Source organism: Schistocerca americana, chromosome 2 (assembly GCF_021461395.2).
Source record: "Schistocerca americana isolate TAMUIC-IGC-003095 chromosome 2, iqSchAmer2.1, whole genome shotgun sequence".
Lineage (NCBI taxonomy): Eukaryota > Metazoa > Arthropoda > Insecta > Orthoptera > Acrididae > Schistocerca > Schistocerca americana.
In genome coordinates this window covers 602,409,958-602,428,762 of record NC_060120.1, presented here as the reverse complement: position 1 = coordinate 602,428,762, position 18,805 = coordinate 602,409,958, and the positions used below count along the sequence as shown (strand labels likewise).

General features: G+C 41.2%; 2 protein-coding genes across 2 annotated transcripts in view; one reads left to right on the top strand and one right to left on the bottom strand.

The window, feature by feature from the left end:
- LOC124591123 (BTB/POZ domain-containing protein KCTD5) overlaps positions 1 to 9,030 on the bottom strand; it is a 71,319-nt gene extending 62,289 nt beyond the window's left edge. The window contains exons 1-3 of the mRNA XM_047131706.1: positions 8,810 to 9,030; positions 8,619 to 8,727; positions 6,173 to 6,360 (exon numbers count right to left, since the gene is read on the bottom strand). Of these exons, the coding sequence (XP_046987662.1) occupies positions 6,173 to 6,360; positions 8,619 to 8,727; positions 8,810 to 8,998 (486 nt within the window). The 5' untranslated portion in view covers positions 8,999 to 9,030. The remainder of the gene's footprint in view (positions 1 to 6,172; positions 6,361 to 8,618; positions 8,728 to 8,809) is intronic.
- A 151-nt stretch (positions 9,031 to 9,181) lies between these two features.
- Positions 9,182 to 18,805, top strand: part of LOC124591139 (glucose-induced degradation protein 4 homolog) — a 69,397-nt gene continuing 59,773 nt past the window's right edge. Inside the window, exon 1 of the mRNA XM_047131707.1 lies at positions 9,182 to 9,395. Within this exon, the coding sequence (XP_046987663.1) occupies positions 9,249 to 9,395 (147 nt within the window). The 5' untranslated portion in view covers positions 9,182 to 9,248. The remainder of the gene's footprint in view (positions 9,396 to 18,805) is intronic.

Genomic DNA, 18,805 nt, shown 5'->3' with positions numbered 1-18,805 from the left:
CATCATCTTGAAAGATTCCCCATCAGCTCTTGAACACACAAGGTACCTGGGCGAATAAGAGCTGCTGCCATCCTTAGCCTGACGTTCCTCCCGTGGAGTGGCCAGGGAGGGAAATGATTTGGGGTCATACTTCTGTGCATTGAATTGAGACTGTGAATGCTTAAGAGACTGCTTGTGCTTGACCACCAACAAGAGATGTACTACGCTTCATTGCATGTCATCCACCCTGATGCCACCCACTCTGACCAGGGGCCCTCCCCATGGGCGCCACCCAGCTGCAGCAAAGGCCACCTAGCACAATGTCATTGCCGGGAGTCCCGATGCTCCAGGGGGATGGGCACCTACCCGTTGGCGTATGTGGGGAGTTAACAGCGCAGGCATCAGCAGAGCGATCCCTGTGTGGCCAGGGGGCTACAACCAACAGGGTACTGGCAGCCCCACCACAACAAACTGGCTACTGTGCTGGATATCAGGTGCAACCAAGCAAACAAGTCCATTACCATCGTCAGCGTAGAAAACGATACCGCACAGTTGATGGAAAAATATGCACCCAGGAGGGTGACCTCACCCAACAGTTGGAGAATGAGCAGAAGTGCAGATCCACGTCGACGAAGGATACAACAGATCTCAGCACATGATGGACACGATGCACCATGTAAGGTGCCCTTCCTAATTAGCTCATTCTTTGGGAAAATTTTGAAAAATGGAGGTCAAACCCTACAGGGGCCATCACATTGCTGTTCACAGTTATCTTCAAGCCTTCCCATCAATGACTCAATAGCCTTTGGTCACTTGGCAGTATCCTACAAATGACAACTATGATTTCTGATCCCACTTCTTATGATACAGCTTCAGAATATGAACCATTACACTGTGACTGATAATTCTCAAGTTTGATAGAGAAGGCTTTCTCCCACATCAAAATTCATATTGCATTTTATCACCAAATGTGATGGATAGAGAATGATTGGATAGGTATGCAGTTGTAGACACAGCTTCAGTCCAGTAATCCTTTGGTAAGATGGCATCCTAAACCATGGTATGGGCATTTTCAAGCAATGTTCGATTAGCTCTCTCAGCAACACCATATTGCTGTGGACTGCATTGTGCTACAAGGTGGTGGATGATACCATCAGAATTCAGAAATCTTTATTTCATCATCAGAATATTTCTTTCCATCGTCAGAGACCATAACTTGATACTTCTGCCTGTCTGTTTTCCACCATAACTTTGAAATTTTAAGTATCTGAGTGATGTTAGACATTTTCTTAAGGAAAATAAACTTGTCTCTCGAGAAATCATCAATAAATGTGAGAAAATAAAAATTTCCATCACCAGATGTCTCCACTGGCTCTCTGACCACAATATCTTCATTTACTCCCAATAAAACCTTTGCCAACTTCAGTATTCTTATGCTATTCACATGTTCAAGCCTACGATGTCATAGGAATCCACTACTTTTAGTGTAGTAGCGTTGTTTCAGTTCACTTGTATTTAAACAAGAGATGCAATTCTTGGGGATGTTCTGACAATTAGTTCCCCTTTTGCATCATAAATGAATCCACCTTTCTTGTTAAACATCACTTTATGCCATGTGATTCTTCAGCTTCTCCCAGCATATTTCGTATCAAAATAGCTCACAGGTGAACTGCCATATCAGTGTCCACCAGGCACAACGTTTCAGCAGGAGACAACATTGCCATCATCAGGTGTGCTCATGAACTGACTGATGGGGACCAGCATCACACTTTTATCTCATCCCCCTCTCCCTCTGATCAACTGTACCATCGGCAGTCAATGCACAGTACCCCTACTCCCACTCCTCCCGCTGACAGTCTTCCGGCCTAGGTTCGTGCCCAAGTGCACCTGCTCGCCGCACTGCTGCTGTTCCTCCACCTGTTCCCACAGTCAGTTCGACATCTGGAATCTCATTCTTCTTCTTGACCACTCTAAGAGTAGAGTCACATGCATTACCAAGGATGTATCCGACATCACGATTAACAGTGGCTCCATTACTCAAATCTCAACAGACTCGCTAATGACACAGTCCCAGAAATTGGACGTCTATGTCTGAACCTTGGTGTGGTCATAATCCATTCCATAAAATTCCATCAGACAATGTTTCGTGAATGTCAACTTGTTAGGCATGCCAAACTCAGAAGAAAGCAAAATCCCCAAGATTGGCTAAGTTACACGGAAGCTCGAAATTTAGTGCGCACGTCAATGCGAGATGCTTTTAATAGTTTACACAATGAAATATTGTCTCAAAATATGGTAGAAAACCCAAGGAGATTCTGGTCATATGTAAAGTACACCAGTGGCAAAAAACAGTCAATACCACCACTACGCAATAGCGATAGAAATGTTATCGATGATAGCGTCATTAAAGCGGAGTTACTAAATACAGTTTTCCATAATTCCTTCACGAAAGAAGATGAAGTAAATATCCCAGAATTTGATACCAGAACAGCTGTTAGCATGGATGACATAAAAGTAGATATGTTAGGTGCCGCGAAACAACTCAAATCACTTAGGAAAGGCAACTCTTCCGGTCCAGACGGTATACCAATCAGGTTCCTCTCAGAGTATGCAGACACAATAGCGCCTTTCTTAGCAATTATATACAATCACTCACTTGACGAAAGTCCTGTTCCTAAAGACTGGAAAGTAGCACAGGTCACACCAATATTCAAGAAAGGAAATAGGTGTAACCCATTGAATTACAGACCCATATCACTGACCTCAATTTGCAGTAGGATTTTGGAGTATATACTGTACTCTAACATTAGGAATCACCTTGAAGAAAATGTCTTACTGATACATAACCAACATGGATTCAGAAAATATTGTTCATGTCGGCTAGCTCTTTGTTCCCATGAAGTAATGAGTGCTGTCCACAAGAGCTCTCAGATTGATTCCGTATTCCTAGATTTCCAGAAGGCTTTTGATACCGTTCCTCATAAGCGACTAACAATGAAATTGTGTGCATATGGAGTATCGTCTCAGTTGTGTGACTGCATTCGTGATTTCCTCTCAGAGAGGCCACAGTTTGTAGTGATAGATGGCAAATCATCGAGTAGAACAGAAGTGATATCTGGCGTTCCACAAGGTAGTGTCATAGGCCCTCTGCTGTTCCTGATTTATATAAATGATCTAGGTGATAATCTGGGTAGCCCCCTTAGACTGTTTGAAGATGACGCTGTAATTTACCGTCTAGTAAAATCTTCAGACAATCAATTCCAATTACAAAATGGTCTAGAGAGAATTTCTGTATGGTGTGAAAAGTGGCAATTAGCACTAAACAAAGAAAAGTGCGAGGTCATCCACATGGTTACTACAAGAAATACGATAAATTTTGGGTATACAATAAATCGCACAAATCTAAGGGCTGTCAATTTGACTAAATACCTAGGAATTAAAATTAAGAGCAACTTAAATTGGAAAGACCACATAGATACTATTGTGAGGAAGGCAAAACAAAGACTGTGCTTTGTTGGCAGAACACTTAGAAGATGCGACAAACCCACTAAAGAGACAGACTACATCACACTTGTCCGTCCTCTGCTGGAATATTGCTGCACGGTATGGGAATACTTACCAGGTAGGATTGACGAAGGACATCGAAAAATTGCAAAGAGGGGCAGCTCGTTTCGTGTTATCACGCAATAGGGGTGAGAGAGTCACTGATATGATACGCGAGTTGGGGGGGGGGGGGGGGGGGTCAGTCACTGAAACAGAAGCAGTTTTCTTTGTGGCAAGCTCTATTTACAAAATTTCAGTCACCAACTTCCTGATCCGAATGCATAAATATTTTGTTGACACCCACCTACATAGGGATAAATGATCATCATAATAAAATAAGAGAAATCAGAGCTCGAACGGAAAGATTTAGGTGTTCATTTTTCCCATGTGCCATTCAAGAGTAGAATGGTAGAGAAGTAGTATGAAAATGGTTCGATGAACCCTCTGCCAGGCACTTAAGTGTGAATTGCAGAGTAACCATGTACAGGTAGAGGTAAAGGTAGAGGCTGCTGCAATCCGGTGTGCCGTTGGTGTTCCTGGCAACGACCTTCAACAGTATGCACTGTCTGACCTGTGTATGTCTTACCATATTGGCAGGGTATCTGGTAGACCCCAGATTTTCATCGTCTAAGGTCATGTTCCACACTACCTTGGACTACGGAAATCCGAGGTCTATCAGATATGCTGCCAATGTGGTAAGACATACACAGGTCATACGTTGTGTACTGTCAAAGATCATTACCAGGAACATCAATGGCACATCAGATTGCAGCAGCCTAACAAGTTGGCAGTCACAGAATAATAACTGACGAAATCACACGGAATGGATTATGACCACACCAAGGTTCTGACACAGGTGACCAATTTCTGGGATGCGTCAAAGGAATCTATGGAGATTCGAGCAAGGGAAGCACTGATATATTTTGGTAGTGGATACGTCCTTAGTAAAGCAAGGGACACCGTTATCAGAGCACATGACCAATAGAGTGGCCAATGAGAGGGAAAAGGGGGTGGAGTTAAAAGCGAAGCACCGAGTCATTTCATCATCGCACCTGGTGATGGCAACGTGACTGTTTGCCAAATATTGTGCCCGCTGGATACTGACAGCCAACAGTTCACCCATGAACTAATTCATCACTTTATGCCCTTTACTTACAATTTTACTAACTGAGAACAAATTGGGATGTGAACGATGTCAAGGCTATCACCTCCCATGCTGTTCACGAAGTTTTTGGATGACTTGGCATTATCAACCCATCATCATTAGTGATGTGAGTTGAGGCACAAGAATCTAAATGCCACATCTCCTTTTAGTAAGACTGACAAACTGCTGCAAGAAAGGCTTTCTTGTGTTCTGACAGTTTTCTGGATACATCTCCATTATCGTTATTTCTTGATGAGGTTCCTTCTCTTTCGCAGTTGCTAGAACGTTATTTAGCAATATGACTGGGATTGTTGCACTTCTAGCATTCAATTATGTGTTTTTTGTGACTATTTAGATATAATACTGATTCTTCATTTCCATTTGCGTCTTCAGATTTGAAATCTTCGAATAGTTTTACTTTAAAACAATCTCCAGTGATACATGTGCCACTGTTTTAAAGCGCCATAAACATTGGTTGACAATGATCAGGCAATGCAGAAAGAAATAAAGTTCCCCTGCACTCTTCACTGACAAGGAGCTTCATTTCATTTAACTTAAATTCGGTCATTACGATTTGATCACAGCAGCTGTTTACTGACTTTCATTTATCTTATGGGTTGTTATTAATGTTCTAAACAAGCTAACTCCTATGTGAGGGTCCAGAGTCTTCAAATGCTTTTTTAGGGCTGTCCAAACTTCGGCTGCCGTATTTGTATCCCTTATATGGAAATAATTTATCTCGTACATAAAGAGTACAATCTGGGAATGTGCTTTTCTGTATCTTTTCTTCCAAGAAACATCCAATATCACTGGATGTGATTAACAGTTTTCTCCATCATCCCACAGTTTTTCATGGAAAATTTACGCATCAAATAATTTTCTTGTCCAATCAAATTTTCAACTACTGGGAGTCCAGCTGAGGCTGTACCATTCAATTTTAGGCTCGAACATATAAAATAAATAGCAGTCTGCACACTAGTATGATCAACTGACAAAAATAAAAAACTGATCACGCACACATAACTTATGAACACACTCCGCATTTCTAAGCACAATTTCTATTATTGACATTTACAAAATATTGCTTTCACAACTGGTCCTTGGCCCGCAGCCTTTTGTTGAGTATTTTAAATATAATTATGGTGAACACTTTGTAAAAAAATGTTTTATTTAACAAAAATCAGTACGTGAACTAATATGAAGATGCACACACAAGCACATAACAACCACAAAGTAACATTAACAACAAGGAGTAAGGAGTAAGCTGTCAATATCAATTTACATGACCTAACAGTTACCAACTACAGAAAGTGACTGAACATAAAAAACAGAAAAGATAGTTTCAGTTAGCTGACAGATAAACCAAACAAAAGGTGAAGACGGTTGGTTGGTTTGTGTGGGTTAAAGGGACCAGACTGCTACGGTCATCGGTCCCTAAAAGGTGAAGGCTCTTAATAAATGTATTAGGGCAAAAACATATAAAATAACATAAATATACAATTTTACCTGCTCAAATTTCCATCCATCCGACATCGTCGATACCATCTGTGTGAGTTCGTCCTCATGACATTGAAGAACTCTGTACACATGTTTCTTAGAATCTCGAAGCGGTCTACTATCTCTATGACAAATCCGGTCCTTAATAAGTCCAATGAGATCTGTTATGTTATAAAACTCTGCCTCTTCAAGAACACCTGAAAACCAGTTGATATGAAATACAAGAATCACAGAACAAATCAAATAGAAGGTTGCCATCACAATGCTGATGAGAAATGCTACACTTAAGTATTCCCCCATTACGGCAATTGTCACAGATGCCCAAACTCTTAATGCCATTAATGTACACCTTGTAAGAGGACATATTTTAACTAGGCCTAAGTACTAATAAAAGACACTTGCTGAAGCACAGAACAATGGGCAACATAACCAAATTTTAGCCACAGAAAAAACAAACTATCCCACATGAAGCTAAATTGTAATGGAATCTTCCCCGAACACTTAATAATAAAGAATCCCTGGACAAACTAGTTCTGTAAACCACACTTTCCTAGTTACCAAGTGTATCACTCCACTCTATATCATTATTCACAAATTAACATCTGTTATCAAGCATTTCCACCTGTGTTGTGCTGCATCCACAAAGTGTGTATTTACCATCTCCCTGTTGACTTAGGCATGGAATAAATGTTTATTTGACTTTAAAAACTTGTTTTTCAAGCTCTGGCAAAGTTTTCATATATGACATCACTTGCCTCAAATATCCAACATAACATGAACAGCAGTTTCTCCTCTTTCTTGCAGAAAGTAGACTCCCATATGCAGCAAATTAAGCTCTTTCTGTTTTAACTCTTCAGATGTTTCCTTTGAATTACTCCTGTGCTCCAGCATATAAACACTATGTTTGTTTTAACACGGTGTGTTAGCATACTAAACATTCTATCAAGCACTAGACGCACCTCATCATTTAACTGAAAACTTTATATAACATCTCAATCCGCTTGCACATAAGTTCCTTACTCATATGGTAATCATTAGAGCAGACTTTAATCATCCAACGATGAATTGGGATAATTGTACTTTTGTTACTGGTGGGCATGACAAGACAGACTGTGAAACCTTACTCAATGCCTTCTCTGAAAACTACCTAGAACAGATAGTTCAGAACCTCACTCATGGTGAAAATATGTGACATATAATGGCAACAAACAGACCCGGCGTCTCTGAGAAAGATCACATCAAAACTGCTTATCAGTGACCATGAAGCAGTATTAGCAGCTCAGTGAACACCAAAATACAAAGTGCAACTAAATCAAGCAGAAAGATTTATATGTTCAACAAACTAGACACAGATGCAGTAGTATCATGACTCACTGAGGAACTTTTAACTCAAGATAGGAGCAAGTAGAGGAATTAGAGCTCAAGTTTAAAAGAACAGTTGACCATGCACTGACAATGTATGTACCCCGTAGAACAGTTTATGATGGGGAGAGATCCTCTATGGTATACAGTCACTATAAAGATACTTACGTTCCTTTACAAAGGAAAACTCAGGAAAATTGCCCCAATTTAATTCTCATACCACTCAAAAGATGAGTGAAGTAAGTGTTAGTGTCAGTGGCGTTGAGAAACAACAGGAATTGTTGAAACTGAACAAACCCCATGACCCGATGGAATTGTTATCACACTCTATACCCAATTTGCAGTTTAGTTCGTCCCTCTGTTAATTATATCACAGATCCTTCAAACAAGTAGCAGAAGTACTTCTCAAGATGCAGTATTTCTCAATTTCCAAAATGCATTCAACTCAATACCACACCCACACTTATTATCAAACACAAAATCATCAGATGAAATATGTGACCGGATTGAAGATTTCTTGGTAGGGAGGATGTAACATCTTATCTTGGATGGAGAGTCACTGACAGGAGTAGAAGTAGCATTGGGAATATCCCGGGGAAACGTCTTAGTTCCTTGGCTGTTCATGTTGTATATTAATTATCTTATGGGCAACATTAATAGTAAATAGTAGTCATCAGCGCCCGTAAAAATCCTCAATCTTTACTCAGTCCGATCTCGCCAATTACATGAATGATGACGAAATGATGAGGGCAACACAAACACCCAGTTGCCAGGTGGAGAAAATCCCCAACCCAGCTGGCAATCAAACCCAGGACCCCGTGATCCAGAGGCAGCAATACTAGCCACTAGACCACGAGCCGAAGACTCTAAAAAGGAAATTGCTTATAAATCACTCATGAGAACCAGCCTAGTGCGGAAAAACAGTACAATGAAAAATCAACTACATACAGAAGATACAAACTTAATGCCTTTCACAATCTGACGGCAACATTATCATGAAGTAGAAATATTCTCAGTACAACGTGATTCTGTCCTCCTCAAACGTGTACTAAAAAAAAAATCTACGGAACAGTACTAGATTTTGCACACTAACCTTCTTCAGCAAGGTCCTTATTGATGACTAGTTTTCCATGCCTTAAGTAATTAAGTATGGGACTGAAATACATCGGGTCTCTGTCAATTAAGTACGCTCCTGTTGCGTCCTGCAAACACATAGATTATTATTTCTAACTTAATAAATGAAACTATACATGATACATATCAATGAAAACACACGACACTCACTCGATCTGATATGAGGTCTGAGTCTTCCTGACACAGCCGAAACAGAAAGGAATTAGGATCACGTGACAAAGTTGTCTTGGTAGTCAGGAAATATGTTCCGCCGACATTTAATCTCACCCACTGTTTATTTCCTACATTTGTTGAATTATTCTCTTCCTCATGTGTGTGTGTAACACACATGTCCGCCATGTTGCCTCCCCAGAATGCCCAATGTTTGACATAAATAAAAAATTAGATTTTCATGAAAGCAATGTCACAGGGATATCTTGATCATTTCTTTCTGTTTTTGTAAATGACTATCGAATTTTTTGTTATTCGTCTTTTCATTTCACTTCCCAGTTCAATTTCGCTTTTGGAATTTACGCTATGAGCGCCATCTTTCAACAGTTCGGCAGTCACTTTTCTGGCGGAATTGCGCAGATAATAGTTTTCGAGAAAAATGCCTGTGAAAGTTGATATCGTGCCTCCACCCCCAGCAAATTCGAAACAACCAGGCGTTACGAGATCTCTACTCTATAATGGATCTAAATTTCAAGGGCATCAGAAGTCAAAAGGCAATAGCTATGAAGTGGAAGTAGTTTTGCAGGTTAGTTTCTCCATAGTCGCCCGTTAGTATCCTGAGATTCTTTCAGCAGTGTTCGCTATTTTATGTTTCAGTTAACGTGTTTGTTAAGTCTTGTGAAAGCCGTACATTTCGCTACAGCTGTACTCGCTTATCTTCTGTCATGTGATGTTAGTAAACAAAGTGTACTATACTACTACTGTTTACCACGTAGTGTGCAGCAGAGAGAGCAGTTCGGATAATCTCTTCTAGCGAGACCATTCTTATCACAAATAACCGAATTTAATAATGTGAACACGCAGTGCCTTCAGTATATGGTTCACTTTAGCCAACCCTGTAGTGTCCTCCAAATCGGGATTCATATCAGTTCCATTATTAATGTTAATTTTCCTGTTATGGTATTTCTGCTGTGATACATACATTCTGCTCACAGTGATACTCAATTTCATCCCGTATATGCACTTTGCCAGGAACATTTAGTAGCAGTTCTTGGTTAAAAATGTATATTTTTGGGAACAGATGTTTGCAGTGTACATTGTCATTGTGTAGCATTCAAAATTTAAACTATGTTTAACTGCAGTAGAGTGGAATGTTCCTGATGTAGGTTGAAAGATGTTTTGAGGACTATTGCAAAAGAGAGCAGAAAGTAATTTGAATGCCCTTTTTTGGTATCACTAAAATGCAAAAGCGGTGTAAGTGACCTACTCATTGATTATACTGTGAGGTCAGCTTTGTGTTTGGCAGGTGATTAAATGGAGTTGATGCACGCTGTAACCATTTAGTTAGTATCTGGTGCTACTAGGTGTTTGTTGCTTCTGAAAATGATGCACCTGTGACAATGACAAGGGATAATACTGGCAGATGTCAGTTTTGCACAGTTATTACTCTATGTTACTTTATTCATAGAGATAAGATCTTGGCAATTTAGTGGTACTTGTTTGGTAGGCCTTTATAAATAATTGTATCTTTGGTTTTAGTGGAATTTGTATATGTTAGGATCATAGATTTTTTTTTTAATTTTTGTTTGTAAACAGGAAGCCATTAACTTAATTGCGAGTAATTATTATTCATGTTGTTTTAGTTCTCGCCCCCCCCCCCCCCCCGTCCTCGAACATTCCAGATATCAAATTTCATTTGATTAATCTGATTCTTTATTTGATAATACAAAGACTTGTTGACTTCATTCTCTTTAGGGCATTTGCTTCTTCTGAGATTATTAAGATGTAGGATTTAAATTAGTGATTTATTGAAGCTGGATGTTTTTCTGGCAGCATTTTTCCATTGTTAGTCTTGGCATCATCTTTGAGATTTTGACAAAATCCTATAATCATTTGATTCTTTTCATCTACCAACACTGGAGTTCTCAAGACACCATAATAAACATTCTGACTGATCCTGCCCAGCTTTCCTAAACTATTTTTAGTTTACTGTAGCTCTTCGTAGAATCACTTAGGGGTGTGCCCGTTTGGTTTATCAATCTTTGCATTTTGCTAAAATTTCAAACTTTTTTGCTAGCCAAACTTGTTGATACTAGATTTCTGTCCCATACTGAGCTGCAGCATAGCTCGAGGTCCTGATTAGGTTGAAAGGTTACCTTTTGGTTGTGACTTGAAGAACCGGTATCGCACACTTCAGTGTATCAACTATTTTTATCAAACCAATTTTATCTGATAATTAATGTGTCTGCTGGTGTCGCTTAAATTTTTCATTCATGTTTGAAATTGATTTGATGGTTTTATTCTCTTGTCTTGGAGTCTTTTCATTATAATTCCTAGAAAATTGCAGTTTATGGTCTGTTTGAAATCATTTGTTATTGACCCTGCAACATAGTTCCTTCAGCTGTAGTTCTCAGCTTCATACACTGAATGCCTACCCTTGCCATGATAAAGCATAATTTTACTTGCAGTCTTTGACTACTTTGATGCAAATGTGTAATGTTATCGGGCACTGTGAAGCACACCATTTAAATGTTCATGGCCTATATAATAAAACCAAAGTTATCCATTGTTTGCAGCTTGCATGCAATTAATCCTAGTTGGAATCTTAGGGTAAATGGTAACTGAGTGGTTACTGCCAGTTCAGGTAAATCATCACATAAGCATATAATCACACTATATGTCAGGTTGTGAGCATAACTCTCTTAATTCATTAAATCCACTTTGAATAAGGCAAAAACTGACAGCTTTCACATATCGGAGTAATTTCTGTTCCTTCCAGATACTTTGGTGAGACATCACTGGACAGTGTGTCACATTTTTAATTTGTGCATTGCCTCCTTATTTCTCAATAAATGTTTATACCAAACAGTTCAACTCCTAGCCTCTTCCTGTTTTCTGAAAATTGAGCCAAGTCAGTAAGTACAAATCTCGCGGATAGTTCTCAGGCTGCCAGCCAAATTATTACCACAGAAGTCATTCATTTTGCTAGAGTCGCTCGACTAAAACCAAAGCATTTTAATGACATTTCATCTTGATGGAATAGCAAACTAAAATAATTGTTTTGTAAAAATCCTGTGTGACAACTGCTGTCATTAGTAATCAATTATTGGAACCTTGTGTATCAGTTGGCATAAATGAGCACCTTAATTAAAATGATTATAATGTAGGCTTTAATAATATTAATTTGTCTTCCAAATACTGTGGGGTGGAATTCTTTATATTTTTAACATGGTTGTATTGGGAAATTGATATGTGTGACTGTGCTTCGACATAAGATTACTACTTAATCAAGAAAGGAAATGGCAGAGAGTATTAGTTGATTATGGTGTGTAATGGGTAATGAACTTTGTCCAGGGCCCTGGTAAATGCTCCATATGACGATGACCAACAAATCTACTTAATCCCATAGGCCTCTTGATTAATTTACCAAAGTTTTGTAGAGGTTCTTTATCGGATTTTAGCTAGATAATGATTTGTTTTACAATGACACTTCACACACGAGGATAAAACTAAACTGTCAAAAATAGCCCACACAAATAAGAGTTGATTCAGTGTGTTTCTCAAATGATGCTCGTGCTGTGGCCATACTCATTACAATAAATTCCCCTGTGTAAACAACTACAGCACATAAAATTGTTGATGCATTTAGATCCACTTCTTGGCACTTATCTCGGGATCTCTGACAGTTGTTTAATGGTTTTCTGACTTTGCCTGCGCAAGCGTCAAAGATTCACTCTTCTTTGCTGTAAGTCAACTTGATTCTAAAATCTTAAGTCTTTCACAAAATTTCGGCAGAAAAAGGACGTTGAAGAGTGGCAATTTGGCAACACTGTCACCACATGTATGGTTATTACCTCCGTTTGTACACAGTAGTTGTCCTGTACAGTTGGTGCACTGGTTAGAGTTTTGGGTTAGCATGCAGAAGGTTGAGGGTTCAATCCTGCGTGGTGGTGGTGCTTCTAAATTTACAACACTTCATAATGCTGAACGTAAGAAACAAGTTGTTAGACAAATAAGAAATAGACAGTTGAAACAAATGATCTGTCATAGGACAGAATAACTATAGAAACAATACCAATTTCGAGATGCTAAAGATGATAGCAAAGTTCAATAACACACATCTACTTGTCATTTATACCACATGTAATATGAGCATTCAGCTGCCGCACATTGTCAACCAGTGACAATAATAATATTCATATTAATGACAACATGATCTTCACAACAGTATATGTTGTCTTCAGAAAAACAGATGCTCAAAGCGACTTCCCTGCATGTCCAAACATTGTGCACCCCACCAGATCACACACCTCTGGACCCTTCGCAGAAAAGCTGCAGCCCCACAGGAAGAAATCCAGAATCCAGGGGATTTAGGTCAGTTCAGCGCAGTGGCCATACGTCTAAGCCTCCATGTGTGAGCTATTTCCCTGGAAATCTTCTGTCCAAATACAGTGTGTGGAGGTTCACCATTATGTAGGAACCATATCCTCTGCCAAACATGTAGTGGAATATCTTCTAACGCGTCAGGCAGATAGTAGGAGAGGAACACATGATACCTTCATGCAGTCAACCAGTCAGGCAACATGTAGGGACCTAAACGCCTTTCGCCCAGTATTCCGGTGCAGACGATGATACCAAAGTGAACTTGATATCTATGGTTGTGGGTGACGTATGGGTTAACCTCACACCAATGGTGAGCATTGTGCAATATTGAAGACTCCCACACAAGTGAATGCTGCTTCATCCGACTATATTTCGGTGTTCGCGAAGTCATCATTGGCTTCCTGTCTTTGTTGGAAGCATTTACAGAATTGCATCTGCTGATGGCAATCAGCAGGATGCAGTTGTTGCGTGAAAGTATAATGGTAGGGGTGCAGCACGTTACCGACTGTTTGTTGCGAGACACACAGCTGGATGTTCTTGGTGTATGACCTCCAGAATAGCTTCCTCAGTTAGCTGGAGTACGGCGAGTCCGTGGATGACCTCTGTCACATGATGATGGAAGGAGGGAGCCTCACTCCCAAAGGCGCAGCTGAAGGTGATTAAACACATTTTTATGTGGATGGCATTGATGAAGGTATCTGGCACCAAATTCACAAGCGGCAACACCAGCCCGGTTATAAGATGCACCAAGGACCAGAAGCATATACACACATTCGTTTGTGTGTGCCAAACTTCTGCCACACTAGTATAGAGGTTTACAATGAGAAAATTCGATATGTGTATTCATGTACATTGGAGTCTGTCACAGGCACGTTATTCCGCTCGCAACTAGTATTGGCTGGTGGAGAGCGCATACAGTATAAACATGCCATCAGTCCTGCACGCTGTTCCACTGTAGGTGCATTACTCCTCTGACAGATATTGTTCTGCATGATTCATCCTGACACCGCTAATTGTGAAATGTTCGGTTTCGAATTGCACTGTTTCACTAACAGTAATAGACATGATGTTTCCACCATTTCATTGTTGGAATAATAATACATGTACTGAGACGAACTAAACAGCATGCGGTTACCGGACTCAAGGTTGAAAGGCATAATTAGTGGGACGATGGTGATAACACAAATAGTAACTGAGTTTGGACATTATTCGCAAAGCACGTTGCTAGTCCTACTGGTAACATATGGCCCTAACGAAATCTAATAGACCTGAATGAGGCAAGGTTAATGGTTGGTACTAATCTGTGGGACCTTGGAGGAGGGAACGAAGAAAATAGATTTCTCAGCTAGTAGATGAAGTGGTGCGAATAAATTCACACCCACGACGTGGAAACGGCTTCCTTCAAAGCTGACCAATCTTCCGTTCCTACGATTGTAGTATGCAAGTGCAAATGTTTTCTAGAGTACCAGCTGTAATCACTGTTGATGATTAACAGGCCAGATACTGTACTACCTGTACTAAATTTACCAAATAAAAAAAACATATGCCTCAACCCAAGATCACCCCCTCCAGGTCTGGGAGTTAGATTAGGCCCGAGGTATTGCTGCCTTTCGTACGAGGCGACTAAACGTAGTTTCACACGTTTTGGCCTTTGTGATGGTCCCCTGTAGGGTTTGAGCTCCATTCTTCAAAATTTTCCCGAAGAGCGAGCCAACTGGGGAACGGCACCTTACAAGGTGTGGCGTGTCCATTGTGCATTGAGATCTGTAGCCCACTTTCTCGTCATTGCATTGCAGTCCTCTCCATTCTCCATCTCTTGGGCGAGGACATCTTCCTGGGTGCGTTTTCAACCATGCACTATGCAGCGCCGGTTTCTGCGTCAACGATGATCATGGACTTCTTTGCACCTGATATCTAGCATGGTAGCCAGTCCGTTGTGGTGGGGCCGCCCTGTACCCTATGGGTTGTAGCACCATGTCCACAGGGGTCACTCTGCTGATGCCTGTGCTGTTAACTCTCCACATATGCCAAGGGGTAGATGTCCATCCCCCTGGGGAATCGGGACTCCCGGCAATGGCCATCCTGCCAGGTGGCCTTTTGGCCTTTGCTGCTGCGGCTGGCTGGCACCCATGAGGGGGAGTGAAGCATAGTCCATCATCTGCTGGTGGTGAAACACCAGCAGTCTCTAAGCGATCACGAGCTCAATTCAATGCGCAGAAGTACAACCCCAAATTGTTCCCCTCCACGGCCACACCATGGGAGGAACGTCAGGATAAGGATGGCGGCGGATCTTATTCACCCCGGTACCTTGATGTTCGAGAGCTGATGGGTCATCTTTCATGACGAAGCCTCAGTTTTTTGTTGAGCATTTAGAGGACAAGTTTGGGGAGGTGGAGGACTTGTCCAAAATGAGATCTGGGTCAGTCTAGATCAAAACAGCATCCCCTGCCCAGTCACGGGAGTTACTCGCTTGTGACAAGCTGGGGATGTTTCTGTAACCGTCATGCCCCATAAGAGCTTAAATATGGTCCAGGGTATCATTTTAGAGAGACCTTCTTTTGCAGCCCGACGATGAGCTCCACGCCAATTTAGGCGGGCAAGTGTACATTTCGTCCGGCGTGTCCATCGGGCTCTGAGGGATAATCAGGTTGCCACCGGAGCCTTCATCTTGGCCTTTGAGGGTGATACATTGCCCGAGAAGGTGAAGGTAATGGTCTACCGGTGTGATGTAAAGCCCTATAGCCCTCCCCTGATGCAGTGCTTTAAGTTCTGGAAGTTCGGCCATAAATCTTCCCGCTGTATTTCCAGCGTCACATGCCGAGATTGTGGACGCTCATCACATCCCAATACTTCGTGTGGCCTGCCTCCCGTTTGCGTCAGCTGCGGAGAACACCATTCGCCTTGCTCGCCTGACTGCAGGATTCTCCAGAAAGAAAGGAAAATCGTGGAGTAAAAGACCCTGGACAGATTGACATACACTGAGGCTAAGACAAAATTTGAACACCTGCATCCTGTGCGTATGACATCATCTTAAACTGCCGCTACAGCAGTTCTGGCACCATCAGCTCCACCAACCCAGGTCACCTCTCAGAGCAAGAAGACTACACCTGCCCCCTTGATGGTGGGGGGCATTTCCCTCCCTGTTGCTCCTGCACCACACACACACACACACACACACACACACACACACACACACACACACACACACACACACACACCAAAATCAATGGGGACATCCGTCCCCACTTCTAAGCCGGAGAAGGGTACAACTTCTTCGGCTGTTCTCGCTAGGAAGGGGTCCCTTGGGTCACTCCCTTCCCTGTTTTTTCTAGTGGGAAAGACGACACCCGCCAGCGGCTGAAGAGCCCAAAAGCATCTGGTCATAGGGCTTCACACTCACCCTCAGTCCCGAAAGCTGAGCCAGTGAAGTCCTCCCAGCCAGGGAAACCCAAGGAGCAGTGAGAGAAATCCAAAAAGCAAACCCGTAAGACCAAGGAAATTGCGGTGGCACCCACACCACCATTATCTAAAAGCTCTGCGGCTGAGGATGTGGTGGAGATTATGGCATCCGTTGCCGACCTAGATCTCGCCAGACCCTCGGACACAATACGTATACACTGCTCAGACAACAAATCAGTGACAGCTGGTGACTCTGAGGCGTAAACTGCCTAATGTTCCATGCCTTCCCAGTCTCATGATGTCATCCTCCAGTGGAATTGCGGCAGTTTTTTCCACTGCCTGACTGAGCTATGGCAACTGTTAAGCTTTACACCTGCCATCTGCATTGCCCTCAAGGAAACCTGGTTTCCAACAATGCAGACCCCTGCCCTTCGCAGCTATAAGGAATAATTACAGGAACCATAGTGACTAATAGAGTGTCAAGTGGAGTTTGCGTTTATGTCCTAAACTCAGTCTGTAGTGACCCTGTGCCCCTTCAAACCCCCCTTGAAGCTGTGGCTGTCAGAATAATGACGACGCAGGAAATAACTGTCTGCAATGTATATCTTCCCCCAGATGGTGTAGTATCTCTGAATGTATTAACTGCACTGATTGATTGACTCACTAAACCTTTCCTACTTTTCAGAGATTTAAATGCCCATAACCCCTTGTGGGGTTGCACCGTGCTTACCATATTTACTCAAATTTAAGCCGCACTCGAATCAAAGCTGCACCTGAAAAATGAGACTCGAAATCTGAAATCTAGGAAAAAAATTTTCTCGGATCTAAGCCGCACCTGAAATCTGAGACTCGAAATTCAAGGGGAGAGAGATGTTTAGGCCGCACCTCCAAATCGAAAGAAAGTTGGTCCATTGTAATATGAGACACAATTTAGGTCGAATCAATGACTATACAGCTATAGTAGTTTGGTTAGAGTCGTAGGCTTAGCAGTTAAGCTTTACCAGGTAGCCGTTGCTATGCGTCAGGCGCTCCGTCCATATTTATGTGAGCACCCTTCCTTTTTCACGTGCTTCGTTTGGTTTGAATTGATTGCTTATTTTTCTTTGATCTGATAAGTGCCGTTCTCTTTGTTATAGGCGTTTACGTCACCCAAAGCTGAAAATGCATTACTGTACTGTCATGCATTGTTTGTCGCATTCTGATAATGAGTGTTTACGACCTGTTGCCGCTCACGGCATGGCTTGCTTTTGTGCGCACTACTGCCGCTTACAATTTTATTTTAAAAAAGAGAGAGAAATCGACTCGTTAGCAGAACAATGGCAAGAGACAGCTTGTTGTTGTTACTTACACTGCTGCTTTCTTTTATAATCAACAAGAACCAAATAATAGACTGCGTATGATAGATGATCTGAATGAGAGTTTAGCGAAAATTTTTCTCCATTTGAAAATCTTTGCAGACACCTCTTTAGTACATTACATTCTGCACAGAAATTAGTCATCTTAGATTTAAAAATCTAATCAATTTCCTTGCTTCGTTTCTGACTGTATCACTATTTGGCATAAGAATACGAATATAAACATGACATGATATGTATATTCTTCCACGTTTGCTGTTGTCTCACTCTAGTTTCGTAGTTTATTAGGCAGACAGGATTTAAATGAGATAGCAGCAAACATGAAAGAATACATGGAAAAATGTTTATATTCGTATTATTATTATTATTATTATTATTATTATTATTATGGTGAAGAGAATACTGCATGTGATTAACAATTCATAAAAGTTCCTATTACCAACCATCTCTTCTCACAGGTAGGAAAAAATTCAGAACGCAGAGTTGGCCATACTGACAGTCTTGCTAGTCGGATTTTCGTAGTACATTGAAATGCTGCTACATTCGAAGATGAATAATACGGAATTTGTATTTACTTTGTTGGATAATGTATGAAAAGGCAGTGGTCGAAACTCAGGGCGGAGAAAGAAATCTCATCTTCCACCTTTTTTAAATTTATTTACTGACGCAGAGGTTTTGGTGCCAGTATTTATCTTTGTGCCTGCGAAGCGCTACATATATTCGACGACAAAAGTTAGTTGTGGTGGCACCTGCCAACATTTTTCAGAACTTCCGCTTTGCACTCGATTCTAAGCCGCAGGCGGTTTTTTGGATTACAAAAACCGGAAAAAAAAGTGTGGCTTAGATTAGAGTAAATATG